At 45.5% G+C, this 12182-nt stretch overlaps 1 protein-coding gene across 1 annotated transcript in view; it reads right to left on the bottom strand.

Moving 5' to 3' along the window:
• IPO5 (importin 5) overlaps positions 1 to 5696 on the bottom strand; it is a 41850-nt gene extending 36154 nt beyond the window's left edge. Inside the window, exons 1-2 of the mRNA XM_058800534.1 lie at positions 5560 to 5696; positions 510 to 590 (exon numbers count right to left, since the gene is read on the bottom strand). Coding sequence (XP_058656517.1) covers positions 510 to 590; positions 5560 to 5643 — 165 coding nt within the window. The 5' untranslated portion in view covers positions 5644 to 5696. The remainder of the gene's footprint in view (positions 1 to 509; positions 591 to 5559) is intronic.
• Between the last annotated feature and the right edge of the window lie 6486 nt (positions 5697 to 12182).

Genomic DNA, 12182 nt, shown 5'->3' with positions numbered 1-12182 from the left:
ACTTTATGCCCAGATTAAAAAAAATGTGTAATATTTAGACTACTCTCCACTCATTCCATAATATTGCCAGATGACTTAAGAAGCACTGTGAGTTACGAACAACACACAAGTTTAATGTTTAGGCACGGGACTCCAAGTAGAAATAATTTCTCAACTGTAACTTGAAGAAACAAACATGACAGTAAGTCACCTAGTAGTTATACACTTAATGGAAAATAACACTCATTGAGCAAAGCACACAACAGAAAACAATGGAGACTCAAGCAGTTGCTTATAAAAAAAACTTTTCCTGAAACTAAATATCCTGCACCACAGAGTCTCAGCTAGTGAAATGGGCATGCAACAATCAAGACAAAAAGACTGATCCCTCTACAAATGCGCAGTAAATGAAGATGCTTCAGTTAACACCAAACTTGCTCATTTATCCCAAAATGATCAGCACTGATTTCTTCCCCTCTTCTCCAAGTCCCCGTGAAAATCTGCACAAATCCAAGGTTATTGAGGCATACCTCCTCGGGAGTAGCATTGTTCCTGATTGCCTGCAGGAGGTAAGTGATCTTTGATGGGCCTGGAATAGTCTCGTAGGTCTCCTGCACAAAAAGAGATGCAGCTCACTGTAAACATTTATTAGAAAGCATGTGTTAAGCATTAATATGAATTGACTCTCCTTTTAAAAACATCAGTATCCATCCTATTTAAAAAAAAAATAACATAGAAAAAAAGAAATGAAACCTATCAAAATAAAAATGTAAGACCTATTTTAAAATTATGAGTAAAATCTTAGTTATCTGGTAAGACCTGCCATATTGGAATGATCTACATATGCATGGTCACTTAGGAGATTAATTGCAAAATATAAATAGAACATAAACTCGTACAAATACAACATACAACAAACATGTCCTACTGGGAATCCATCATAGCTTTTATCATATCAAAGAATGAAGAACTTTGGAAGCCTGAGACTGAGCTGTGACCAACAGGTTAATAATCACAGACTAATGTATAGTCCAAAAATTGGATCAGTTCTGGGTTTGAACCTTTTTAAAACTTTTACAGTGCTATGTGGCAGCCACAGGTGTCAACCATACATTCTGTATAAGAATGTCTTATTTTTAAACTCCTGCCTGAATTTCAGAAAGAGAAGCTATTTAGTCTCCTCCTCAGGAAAACCCTCTTAACAAAAGGAGAAGCTTAATAAGTTTAGTTACATTGTCTTACATGGTCCTGGTATGCATTTTATACATGTTTCCTTTTTAAATTATATTGTTACTTAGAAGCTAGAGTCAAAACACAGCAAAACAACTCTTGCTATCCAAAACATGGTATATGAGCGCATTTTGAAACAATGTTTTTTTAAAAATATATTAAACCCGTGTAGGTAGGAGCAGCAGAATCACAAGCTCAAGAGCAGCCCCTCATAACATCTAGAAATAGTTCTATACTTAGTAACTCCGAGTTACTTTTTACTGACAATCTTGAAGATTAATTACTTCACCCTTTCCAAATATTCATTATCCCATCCTGAACTCAAGGAATGAGCCTATTCTGCAAAGCTCAGGTTCATTTGTATCAGTTCTCTGCCGGCCTACTTCCTCTTTGCAACTCTGCAGCAGCTCCTTCCAGTACTCCAACAAACTCTTATCCACCTTGACGGGATACCTGCTATTGTCAATTAAGCAGTTTTGCATTTAATATTAGACATCATCTTCCTCCCTTTCTGTACCTGTTTCCTAGTAGGCCTTATTCACAAAGTGAATCCACATTTTATATTCTCCCTAGCTGCCAACACACACTCACAGTCAATGAGACTGAATCCCCAATGAATCCCTGCATTTAATCTAATCATTTCATGGAGACTGCAAAATTAAACGAGGTTTAGGGTCAGAATAGAAATTCTCAGGTTAACCTCTTCCATGAATGCATATATTTATACTGCACTATTATCTACAAATCCAAAAACTAACACAGAAACACAAAGGGTCCCTAAACCCAGGCCCAGCACAGACTTGTTATGCTTTCACAGACAACTGAAGCACAGTAAAAGCTGGCTTCCCTCATGTCAATTCTGATCACCATAAAATTCTATTTTGAGTTGTTTAACTCACTAAAAATGGCAGCAACCTAAGCAGTTGTTTAATGGTATAACTCTGTCAATTCTGTAAACTGGATTCAGAGGATGCTAAAGCCAAGGGGCACAAGGAATACATGGCCAAACACAGAACCTTCCCTCTGGGCTGGTGGGAGACTTCTTGGCTGACCCTACCCATCTTATTACCAGCCTTGCCTGCCCTCTAACTATGTAGCTGGATCCTGCTACATTTCACTGTGTTCCTTAAGTTTACAATTAGTTCCCCAGTTATCTCATACAGAAGTACAAATTTCTCACACACCATGACCAACTTTCATAACAAGTGCAAGAAAGTATCTATCCTCTACACTTGCTACCCATGTTCTCTCAAACCCGAGAAATGCTTTTTTAAAGAGCATAAAATCACCAAAACAAAGTAATCAAAAGTTTCTCTATTAGAAGGCAGACACACAAGTAAGAAGACAGGTTTTTATAGTCAACAGACAACACTCCAGGATTTCAGCCAACTAGTCAGATTAAGTTATGAGCATGCTAGCTGATACACATAATCACAGAATGTTTTGGGCTGGAAGGAACATTAGAGACCATCTAGTTCCAAACCCTCTGCCATGGGCAGGGATACCTTCTACTAGACCAGGTTACACAAAGCCCCAGCCAACCTAGACTTAAATACTTCCAAGAATGGGGCATTACAGCTTTTCTGGGCAGCCTGCTTCAGTGCCTCAACATCCTCACAGTAAAGAATTTATTCCATATATCTAATCTAAACCTGTCCTCCTCAAGTTTGAAGCCATTGTCCCTTGTCCTATCACTGCATGCCCTTGTAAATGCCCCTCTCCACCTTTCTTCTTTCCCTTTAGGTACTTGAAGGCTGCGCTAAGGTGCCTCCAGTCTTCTCCAGGCTGAACAACCCCCAGCTGTCTCAGCCTGCCTTTCACAGGAGAGCTGTTCAGACCCCCAGACCATCTTTGTGACCCTCCTCTGGACCCAGTCCAGCAGGCCCACAGAGGCAGACACAGTACTCCAGTGGGGTCTCACAAGAGCAGACTATACACATATAAATTCATACACATCTATTGAGTTAGGACTCATCAGGCTTTCTTCCTCACCTTTTGTTTTTTTAACATCTTTTGCTACAATCCTCCCAAACAGGATATGACTATTAATTTCAGTCTTCAGCTGAACAACCCCTCATTCTCATTTCAATGACCAGACCTATTTGGAATAACCTGCTTAGTCTGCTTAGTTCTCTGTCTATCCATTTCTCATTCTGACTGGTTTTCACTAGATACAAATGAAAACCTGCTATTCAATTTACCTGCAGTTATTTGAATCCTTTATGTATTCAATATTACCTTCCAACAGTAAGTACACTTTGAAAAACTGACTGGACTATGCCAATGTTATAACCAAGTATGAGTCCTGTATGATTTTAGGAAGCAAATATTTTAAAGGTTATGCAATACTTTTATCCAAAAAAATCTTACTTCAAGGAATATACAACTTAAATCAGTCTAGCTACACTGTAGAGAGACAGATTTGTGCTTCCAGGAGAAAGTTCATTAAGCCACCACAAAGATAAGTGGGGTTCTTCACAGCCATGCATGGGGGAAAAATGAGAGGCAACAGGCATAAATTGAAAAAAGGAGGTTCAGACTGGAAGGTCCAGATCTCTCTGTCCTAATGAGGACAAGCCAAGCAGGAGTGAGTAACTCAAAGAGCCTGTGCTCCATTCTTAGAGGTTTTCAAGAGTCAGCAGGACAAAGCCCCGAGTGACCTGATCTGACCTGATAGCTGACACTGCTTTGAGCAGGGCAGACCTCCTGAGGACCCTTCCACTCTGAATGATCCTAAACCATAAAATCATTTGCAGCACACCTTGGAAATATTCAGAAACTAATGGCAAATTCAGTCCAGATAAATAAGTAAAAAGTTATACTATTCCTTGTATTTTTATAGGAAACTAACAGACTTGAAAAACTTGGTATCTATCATGCCCATTAGGGTTTCTTATTCTGATTGACCATAGTGCATATGCAATAAATAAATACATACTTAAGAAAATTAAAAAGAACTCCAACTCAGTTTCAAGCAAGTTTCAGACAAAATATACCAGTTTTAAGCATCTAAGCTTTAGAGTTCGTACCCAATGTTTTATTTCATAGCATTGTGACACAGGTGCACAATGAACTTCCTTTGTTACAATTCCAATAAAGTTCAAAAATTTTTAGAAATGTTTTTAGGTTATATGTAGGCAGTTGAGAAGAGAAAGAAATTCAGCTCCCAGAGAATGGCCTCCATTGCAGCTCTATGTTCAGGAATGTGGGAATAATTCTTGCTGACTCTAGAAAGTGCAGTTATCAATATCGAACTTCACTAGCTTTCTAAAAATGTATGTCTCGCCTCCTTCTCACCCTCGATTCATATTTGAGGAATTTTCACTGCAGCATCAGGAATAATGCTTTTTATTCTTCACCAAACAATGCGCTGAACTCTGCTGACCGCTGGAGTGATGAGAGCGATAAAAGACCCGATGCAGCCATGCAGCGGGAATTCATGCTAAACCTAGACGCTGGTATTTAATTCAACGGGAGAGATTCCCCACCAGGCTTGACAATGGAGCCTTAAGCATGACAGAGAGAAAGAATTAACGTGGCTTAGCCGCCACAAAGAATTTCAGCTGAAACAACACGTCTGAAAACTTTTTGCTGATAACAAGAGAAACTCAGCATATTGAAAGCACTTCTTTGGGGTGAAATACTTCTTAGCTGACGAAACGCTTGAACACACACGGGGCCGTTCCGAGAAGTTAAAAAACCAAACTCCTGCGCGGCAAGGGAGAAGGACCTGGGTCCCGCTGCTGCCGGCGCAGCGGGGCGGGGGCACGGAGCCCCAGCGAGGGCCGCTTCGGGCGCGCACACCACAGCGCTCTCACCGCGCCGGGCACCCGCTCTGACCTCCTTCGGGAGCCGCCTCCGCTCCCGAGGCGGCGAGAGCCGGCCCCCCACACGCCGCTGCCGCCACCGGCCCGGGGCCGCGCTCCGTCACGCCGGGCGGCTCAGGCGGAGCCGGCCATGGGCAACGGGGACAAGCAGCCCCTGGCGACGGTCCCACACGGGCCGCGGGCGGGGCGGGCTCGAGGCGGGCGAGCGGCGAGAGCGGCGCCGGACACGCCGGGGCGGGCGCCGAGGGGAGTAACGGGACCCTTCGCGCCCTCACGGGCCGAGGGCCGGCGCGGGCCCTGCGCCCGCCAGGCGAAACGGTCGCCACCGCCCGGCCCCGCCGCCCCGGCCGGGGCAAGGCCCGGGCCGCCCGGGCGGCAGCTGGTGCCGCTGCTCACACGTGGGGCTCGGCCGGCCCCGCCGCCTCCCTGCCCCCCTCCCTGCCTCCCTCCCTCCCGCCCTCCGACGAGGCCCGGCGGGTCTGACAGGCCGTCCCGGCGGCCGCTGACGCGGCGGCCCCGTTACCTCGGCCTGCTTGCGGACCGCATTGTCCGGGCTGAGCAGGTTGCCGAGGAGGGCGTAGAACTGCTCCTGCTCCGTCGCCGCCATTGCTGCGAGAGGGAAGGAGAGGGAGGAAGGGGGAGCGCCGGCCGCGCCGCCGGCGGGGGAGCGAGGGGCGGGGCCGCAACGCTAGCCGCGCTCCCATTGGTCGCGGCGCACGGAGCCTCGCCCCCGATTGGCCCTGCCTCCCTTTGACGTCCCGGCGGCTCGGGGCGAGGCGGGCAGCGGGGAGCGGCGGCTCAACCGACCCTCAATGGGGGTTTGTCTCCTCGCGTGTCATTGGTGGGCCGCAGCGCCGGGGGCGGGAGGCATGGGCGGCGGAGCGCTCTGATTGGCGAGCGGGTCCGGCAGCCCCGGCGGGATTGGCCGGAGCCGCAGTCGGGCGGCGCGGGCAGGGAGGGGTCGCGCCGGGACGCGGAGCTGGGCCGGGCAAGGGAGGGCCGGGAAGGGGAGGGACCGAAAGCGCGGGAGATCGCGGGGCGTCGTCTCCGGCGCTCGGTGACGTCGTGCTGCTGTCCCGCCACTGGGAATCCGTTAGTCACAGCACGGGTTCGGTTGGCAGGGTCCGCGGTGATATCGGGTCCGAGCTTCCTGCTCAGGCAGGGGCGTCCTAGAGCACATGGCACAGGATTGCACGGAGACAGGTCTTGAATATCTCCAGTGAGGGAGACTCCGCAGCCTCTCCGGGCAGGCTGTTCCCGGGCTCAGTCACTCGCACGGTATGGAAGTTCATTCTCACGTTCAGGTGGAACTCCCCGTGCGTCGGTCTCTGCCCGTTGTCCCTGTTCATTGCTCAGCACCGCCGAGCAGTGCCTGGCTCCAGCATCGTGGCACTCTCAGATACTGATAGACATTGATGAGGTCCAGCTCCCTCAGCCTTTCCTTGTAGGAGAGTTGCTCCAGTCCTCTCATCCCGCTCTGCTGGACCATTCCAGGAGCTCCATATTTCTCTTGTGCTGAGGAGCCCAACACTGGCACAGCACTCCAGATCCGGCCTCACCAGGGCTGAGCAGAGGGGCAGGACAACTTCCCCTGATTTGCTGGGATTGCTCTTCCTAATGCACGCTAGGATACCTAGGTGCCTTTCTGGCCACCAGGGCTCATGGACAGCTTGTTGTACCCAGCATCGCCAGGTCCTCCTTGCAGAGCTGTTTCCCAGCAGATCAGCCCCCAGCCTGGGGGTTGTTCTTCCCAGCTGCAGGACCTTGCATTTGCTCCTGTTGAGTTTCAGAAGGTTCTTCTCTGCCCATCTTTCCAACCCATTGAGGTTTTAATGGATTGAATAAAACTTAATTAGTATTCCCTTTGATCTCAGGGGATATCACAGGTTCATGACATGCATGGTGAGAGGCTTTGAGCATTACCCTGCTCATTGGTGGAGGGTGCTGTTCAGCCAGCTGTTTGGGGTGCACCAGCCAGCTGTTCACCAGCCAGCTGTTTGGTGTGCAGCTGTGGGAGTGGCTGGCCAGGTCAAGGATCTCCTTCTACTGTGCCTTGGCTGTGCCCAATGCTTTAAAAGCAGGAGGACTCTGGTAGTGATATGGTGGAGCAAAGATAGATGGATGGATGGATGGATGGATGGATGGATGGATGGATGGATGGATGGATGGATGGATAGATGGATGGATGGGGAAGGAAGGAAGTGGCGGAAGGAAGTGGCGGAAGGAAGGAAGGAAGTGGTGGAAGGAAGTGGCGGAAGGAAGGAAGTGGCGGAAGGAAGTGGCGGAAGGAAGTGGCGGAAGGAAGTGGCGGAAGGAAGTGGCGGAAGGAAGGAAGGAAGTGGCGGAAGGAAGGAAGTGGCGGAAGGAAGGAAGTGGCGGAAGGAAGGAAGTGGCGGAAGGAAGGAAGTGGCGGAAGGAAGGAAGTGGCGGAAGGAAGGAAGGAAGGAAGGAAGGAAGTGGCGGAAGGAAGGAAGGAAGTGGCGGAAGGAAGGAAGGAAGTGGCGGAAGGAAGGAAGTGGCGGAAGGAAGTGGCGGAAGGAAGTGGCGGAAGGAAGTGGCGGAAGGAAGGAAGGAAGTGGCGGAAGGAAGGAAGGAAGTGGCGGAAGGAAGTGGCGGAAGGAAGTGGCGGAAGGAAGTGGCGGAAGGAAGGAAGGAAGGAAGGAAGGAAGGAAGGAAGGAAGGAAGGAAGGAAGGAAGGAAGGAAGGAAGGAAGGAAGGAAGGAAGGAAGGAAATATCTTGTCTGCTGGGCTGGAGAATGATTTTAAGCTGACTGAAAACTCAGAAGGGCCATAAGTGAAGATGAAATATAAAAGCAGGCATGCTTTCTAGTGTGAAGTGCACTCCTGTAAATGTCCTCAGAGCTCAGCTATGTAGATTAGGTTTGTACAGCTTGTTACACATTCTGGAGGGCCTTTTGGATGTCTTCTTGAAATAGGCATGGTTTTCCTGCCTTTTTATCACTTGTAAACAGGTTTGTATCAACTTCAGTAACATCGCTGTCTGCTTCCCATGCATAAACAAATAAATGTATTTGCTTTCATCTTGACTTGTCTTAATAGTGATTTCACCTTAAATCTGTAGTAGGATTGTTAGCTAAAGAATACAGTATCTAATGGGGGTTGGGAAGAGAATGTAAACCACAGGATATGGAAAATTGTTTTCTTACTCCTGCTGGTTTTTGCATCTGTAGATGCAGGGAGTAGATTGTTATATAAAAACTGCCTAGTTGTATTTGAAAAAGAGCAAGGTGTATGAAATTTGCCTAAAACCTGAAAAACAGTTGTCAAATTATCTTTGAGTAGCAGTGATGAACATGAGATTCCAGTAGAGCTCCCTTGGAAAGGGAAGGCAGGGAAGGCAGGAATGACCTGATGCAGTTCATTAGTGCAAGCCAAGTGAGAGTGTCTCTCTGTGGGTGTCTGTGTGTCTGTTTCTGTTCTTGTGTGTGTAATGATCAATAAATTTAGTTGTGTAATGCTCTAGGAATACATTTGAATACATTTCACCCTGATATTCAAAGCATAGAAAGGAGCACCTATACTGGGTTCAGAAGAACCTGCTGGTAAACTCAGCAGATTAATGATGTTCCATGTCAAATCCTGACAGTTTGGGGAAGGCAGATTAAAAACTGCACCTAGGTAAAAAGCAGTTAATATATTGGAGAGAGTCCTAAGCAAACAAAGTTGTCACTAATGCAATGTGATCAGAGTCTGCCACATCAGGTGCTTGTTCCCACTCAGGACAAGTTTGAAGCTTGGGAAGCAGCCAGAAACTATACCAAAGAAGCACTAAGGAGGGTTTGAACAAGCACCTGAGGAGAGCTTAAATAGATACAGCCACCAAGCAGCCAGTAGCAATGTTGGTATTACTGAATATTGCCTGATTCCCACAGTCTGTTTAAAAAACAACATCAAAAAAGGCAGGAGAAATCAGAATAATTACCTTGACCTCTTCTAAACACTTCAGGCCCAAGATGTGTGTTCAACTGTAGTTTATCCAATGAAATTTTATTGCCATTTTAAAACTTGGACAGACCCTGAAATTGTAAATTCAAGTCTTTGATAGGCAGAATTTTTAATTTAGTATTTATTAAACTTTACAACTCTGCATACAAATGGATTATAAAGAGAGGGAGAGCTAGAAAACTGTTTATTATACCCGAGGAATGCTATAATGTTTCTTATAGAATAGTAGGAGATGTGAAATGACAAAATAGGAAAGGCATCTCAGATTCTTGTGAAATACTTTCTGATGCTGTTCTGTGGGTGAAGGGTTTGACATGTCTGTGTTTCAACATTCAGAAGCAAAGAATGAGATGATGATAAAGAAAGATGCAGAAAAGAAAATACAGCAAAATAAATTCAAACGTATTTGCAAAGTACAGTAACAGGTCAGCTTTGTCATATGAGGAGATCTACCATAAGCTTAAAGTGACTGTTGATGGTCTATATGGATTCCATATACTCTACATATCACAAAAAAGTGCAACCATGACAGCCTCAGAGGCCAGAGAAGAGTTAGAAAGTGCATGAGGGCAGATTTCCAGTGAAAGTCAAGAGAACAGAGAGAACACAGTAAGTTGATGTCAGTGGGAAGCTATGCTCTAGCGGGGGCTGTTTGAAGTTATCTTGGCAGAGCAAGCTCTCTGCAAAGAGCAGGCAGTGTCTGAAAATTGCTCTGGCCAATGTGTGGGGTGAGGCAAAGAATTACAATGCTGTCAGCAATGACTATCAGTAGTGGACTATAGTTTGCACAACTTGTTCATCTGTTTATCTATTTTGTGTGCTCGGAGCTCACAAAGGGCCTAGGTCAGTTCCTGTGCCTAAAGCATGGGGAGGGGATGCCTGTACCTATAAAGGGTGCTGGGGGAGATGCTGCTCTTTCAATTCTGCTCCAAGAAACCCTGACCTGTGGCTTCTTACTGGTTTTCTGTGTTGGTAAGGCAGAGCTGGGAGGTGATACAACAGTGTCTAGCCACAAGCTGAGGGGTCTGCTTGACTGGGGAGCAGGCTGGGGGTCTGGAGAATAGCTATCAACCACTAATGAGATCCAGATTTCTTGGGTGGGAACTTTCTGAAGCCCCTGAAATGGTTAATAAGCTTAATTACAAAGGCAGGAAAGCTCCACATGCAGGTTATTCTGTAGGTCCTACACACTGCAGGCTTGAAAAGCTCCTGTGAAGAAGCTTTGAACATCCTGTAGAGCTGCAAAGAGGCATCCCGTACTTCCCTCCTCCCAGTTCTTGTCACTGAAGTCAGATATCCCTTAGAGGACATCAAACTGAGGAACTGACATGAAATTTTGCTAGTCCCAGAAAGCAGAATGTCTTGTATATTTGTCTAGGAGTATTTTCTGAACACATATACCTGTTAAAAAGTTCACTCTCACCTCACTAGAGACCACCAGACAGTGCAGAATAATGAAGTGTAAAGGGCTGGGATAACCTGTGGAGATAAGTGACTTCTTGAACAGGGCTCTGTCCCAGGTCATTTTACCAAAGAGTGATACAGTGGAAGAAGTAGGAGACAAGGCCTTTGTGTGGATTACAGATAATACTACACAGAGGCTGTGCCTGCTGTGTCAGAAGACAAGGCAGATAATTTACTGAGCAGCCTGAGCAATGCTAAGTTCTACAACTTGCCAAGTTTCACAAAGCTGCACATGCACTTGCAAAAATAGTAGTTTACATGCATCATGAATGTAGGCCTTTGAGTTCCAGACAATTACTGATTTTGGTAATTTAGGAGGCAACTTCCCGACACTTAAAAACCCAGTGTTCGTAGAACCGCATTATTTGGTGTATTGATAACACAGAGGCTGAGAAGAGTGGAAAACCTGTGGGTTTTGAATTGAAAAAAATGGATAAATTATGAAAAAATAATACAGTTTTAGTCATTAACAGCAAGAAGGAGTAGGGAGAGATGTTACGTCTCTCTGAGAGACTAATATAAAGACACAGGGAATTAGCTTGTGCAAAAAAAAAACCCAAACCACACCAAAAGAAAAAACTAAAAGAAACCCCAGCAAACAAAAGTTGACCATTCACAGACTTTCTTTCTCAGAATGGAATTCAATATTATAGAATTCAATTATTACGAAAGATTTGTAGATGGCTTCAGTGGTATTGTTGCTTTTATTAAGGCAGTTTGTCAAAAGCATCCCTCTGACAAGACAATCTGAACATAAGCTTTGAGCAGATTAAAGAAGCTTTCTGACCCTCCCTGTGCTAGCCTGGAAAGGAGCAGGAAAATGCATGAATGATCCTGTCAGTGCTTCAGATGTAGGTCTATGGAGGATGCTTTTCTTGAGATGGAAAGGGAGTATTGCATTTAAAACCAAGGTATGAACAGAATTACTCCAGAATGAGTACATTGCCACTGTGTGGGCTATTAGGTGAAATACCATTTCCTCACTCACAAATTCAGTGTCTGCAGGGAATAAATAGCAGTGACATTTTTGTCAATGCCTCATAATATTAATGGTAAATGTTCTTTATCCCTAAAGGGAAAAACTTGATAACATTAAAATGAATTCAGTATGAAAGTGTAGTTTTGAATGAGTGAATGTTGGCAGGTCTGGTTACATATTTATTTCTTTGGCAAGTCCCTCTGCTCCAAGCATGTTGCCAAGCTGTGAGGAAATAGACAGATTCTCAACCATTTTCAGAACTTTCTATTAGTTACTCAATAACATTTTTTATTGTATAGCATGTTTTATGAGCATACAGAATGATAGTAAAGTCATATTTTCTCTGAAGCAATGAACAAGGTGCTGTGGAATACCTGCTGAGCTCCCCCGAAAAAATTTGCTGCTCCTACTGAAAAATTGAAAGCTGTCTGCTGTATTAAGATGGTAAAAGCCTCTTTGCTCTCAGCTGGTTTGACATTTCATCAGGTATTATTCAGAAATAATGTAAAATCATGGAAACCACTGTGGAAATGCCATACTGCTATATCTAGTTCATCTTGTTAGAATTCAAGATTCCTGCTCCCTCTGGAGCTGATTCTGCCTTAATGTTGCATAACTTCCTTTCTCCTTCCAGCTTCCATGCATATGGGAGAAAAGAGATGCTCAAATAGTCACAATTCAACAATTCATTTTGCTATATTGGTAGAAAAATAGCCCTTTCAGCAGGAATCAAATTT

This window comes from Ammospiza caudacuta, chromosome 2 (assembly GCF_027887145.1).
Source record: "Ammospiza caudacuta isolate bAmmCau1 chromosome 2, bAmmCau1.pri, whole genome shotgun sequence".
Taxonomy (NCBI): domain Eukaryota; kingdom Metazoa; phylum Chordata; class Aves; order Passeriformes; family Passerellidae; genus Ammospiza; species Ammospiza caudacuta.
This window is presented reverse-complemented; position numbering and strand designations above follow the sequence as displayed.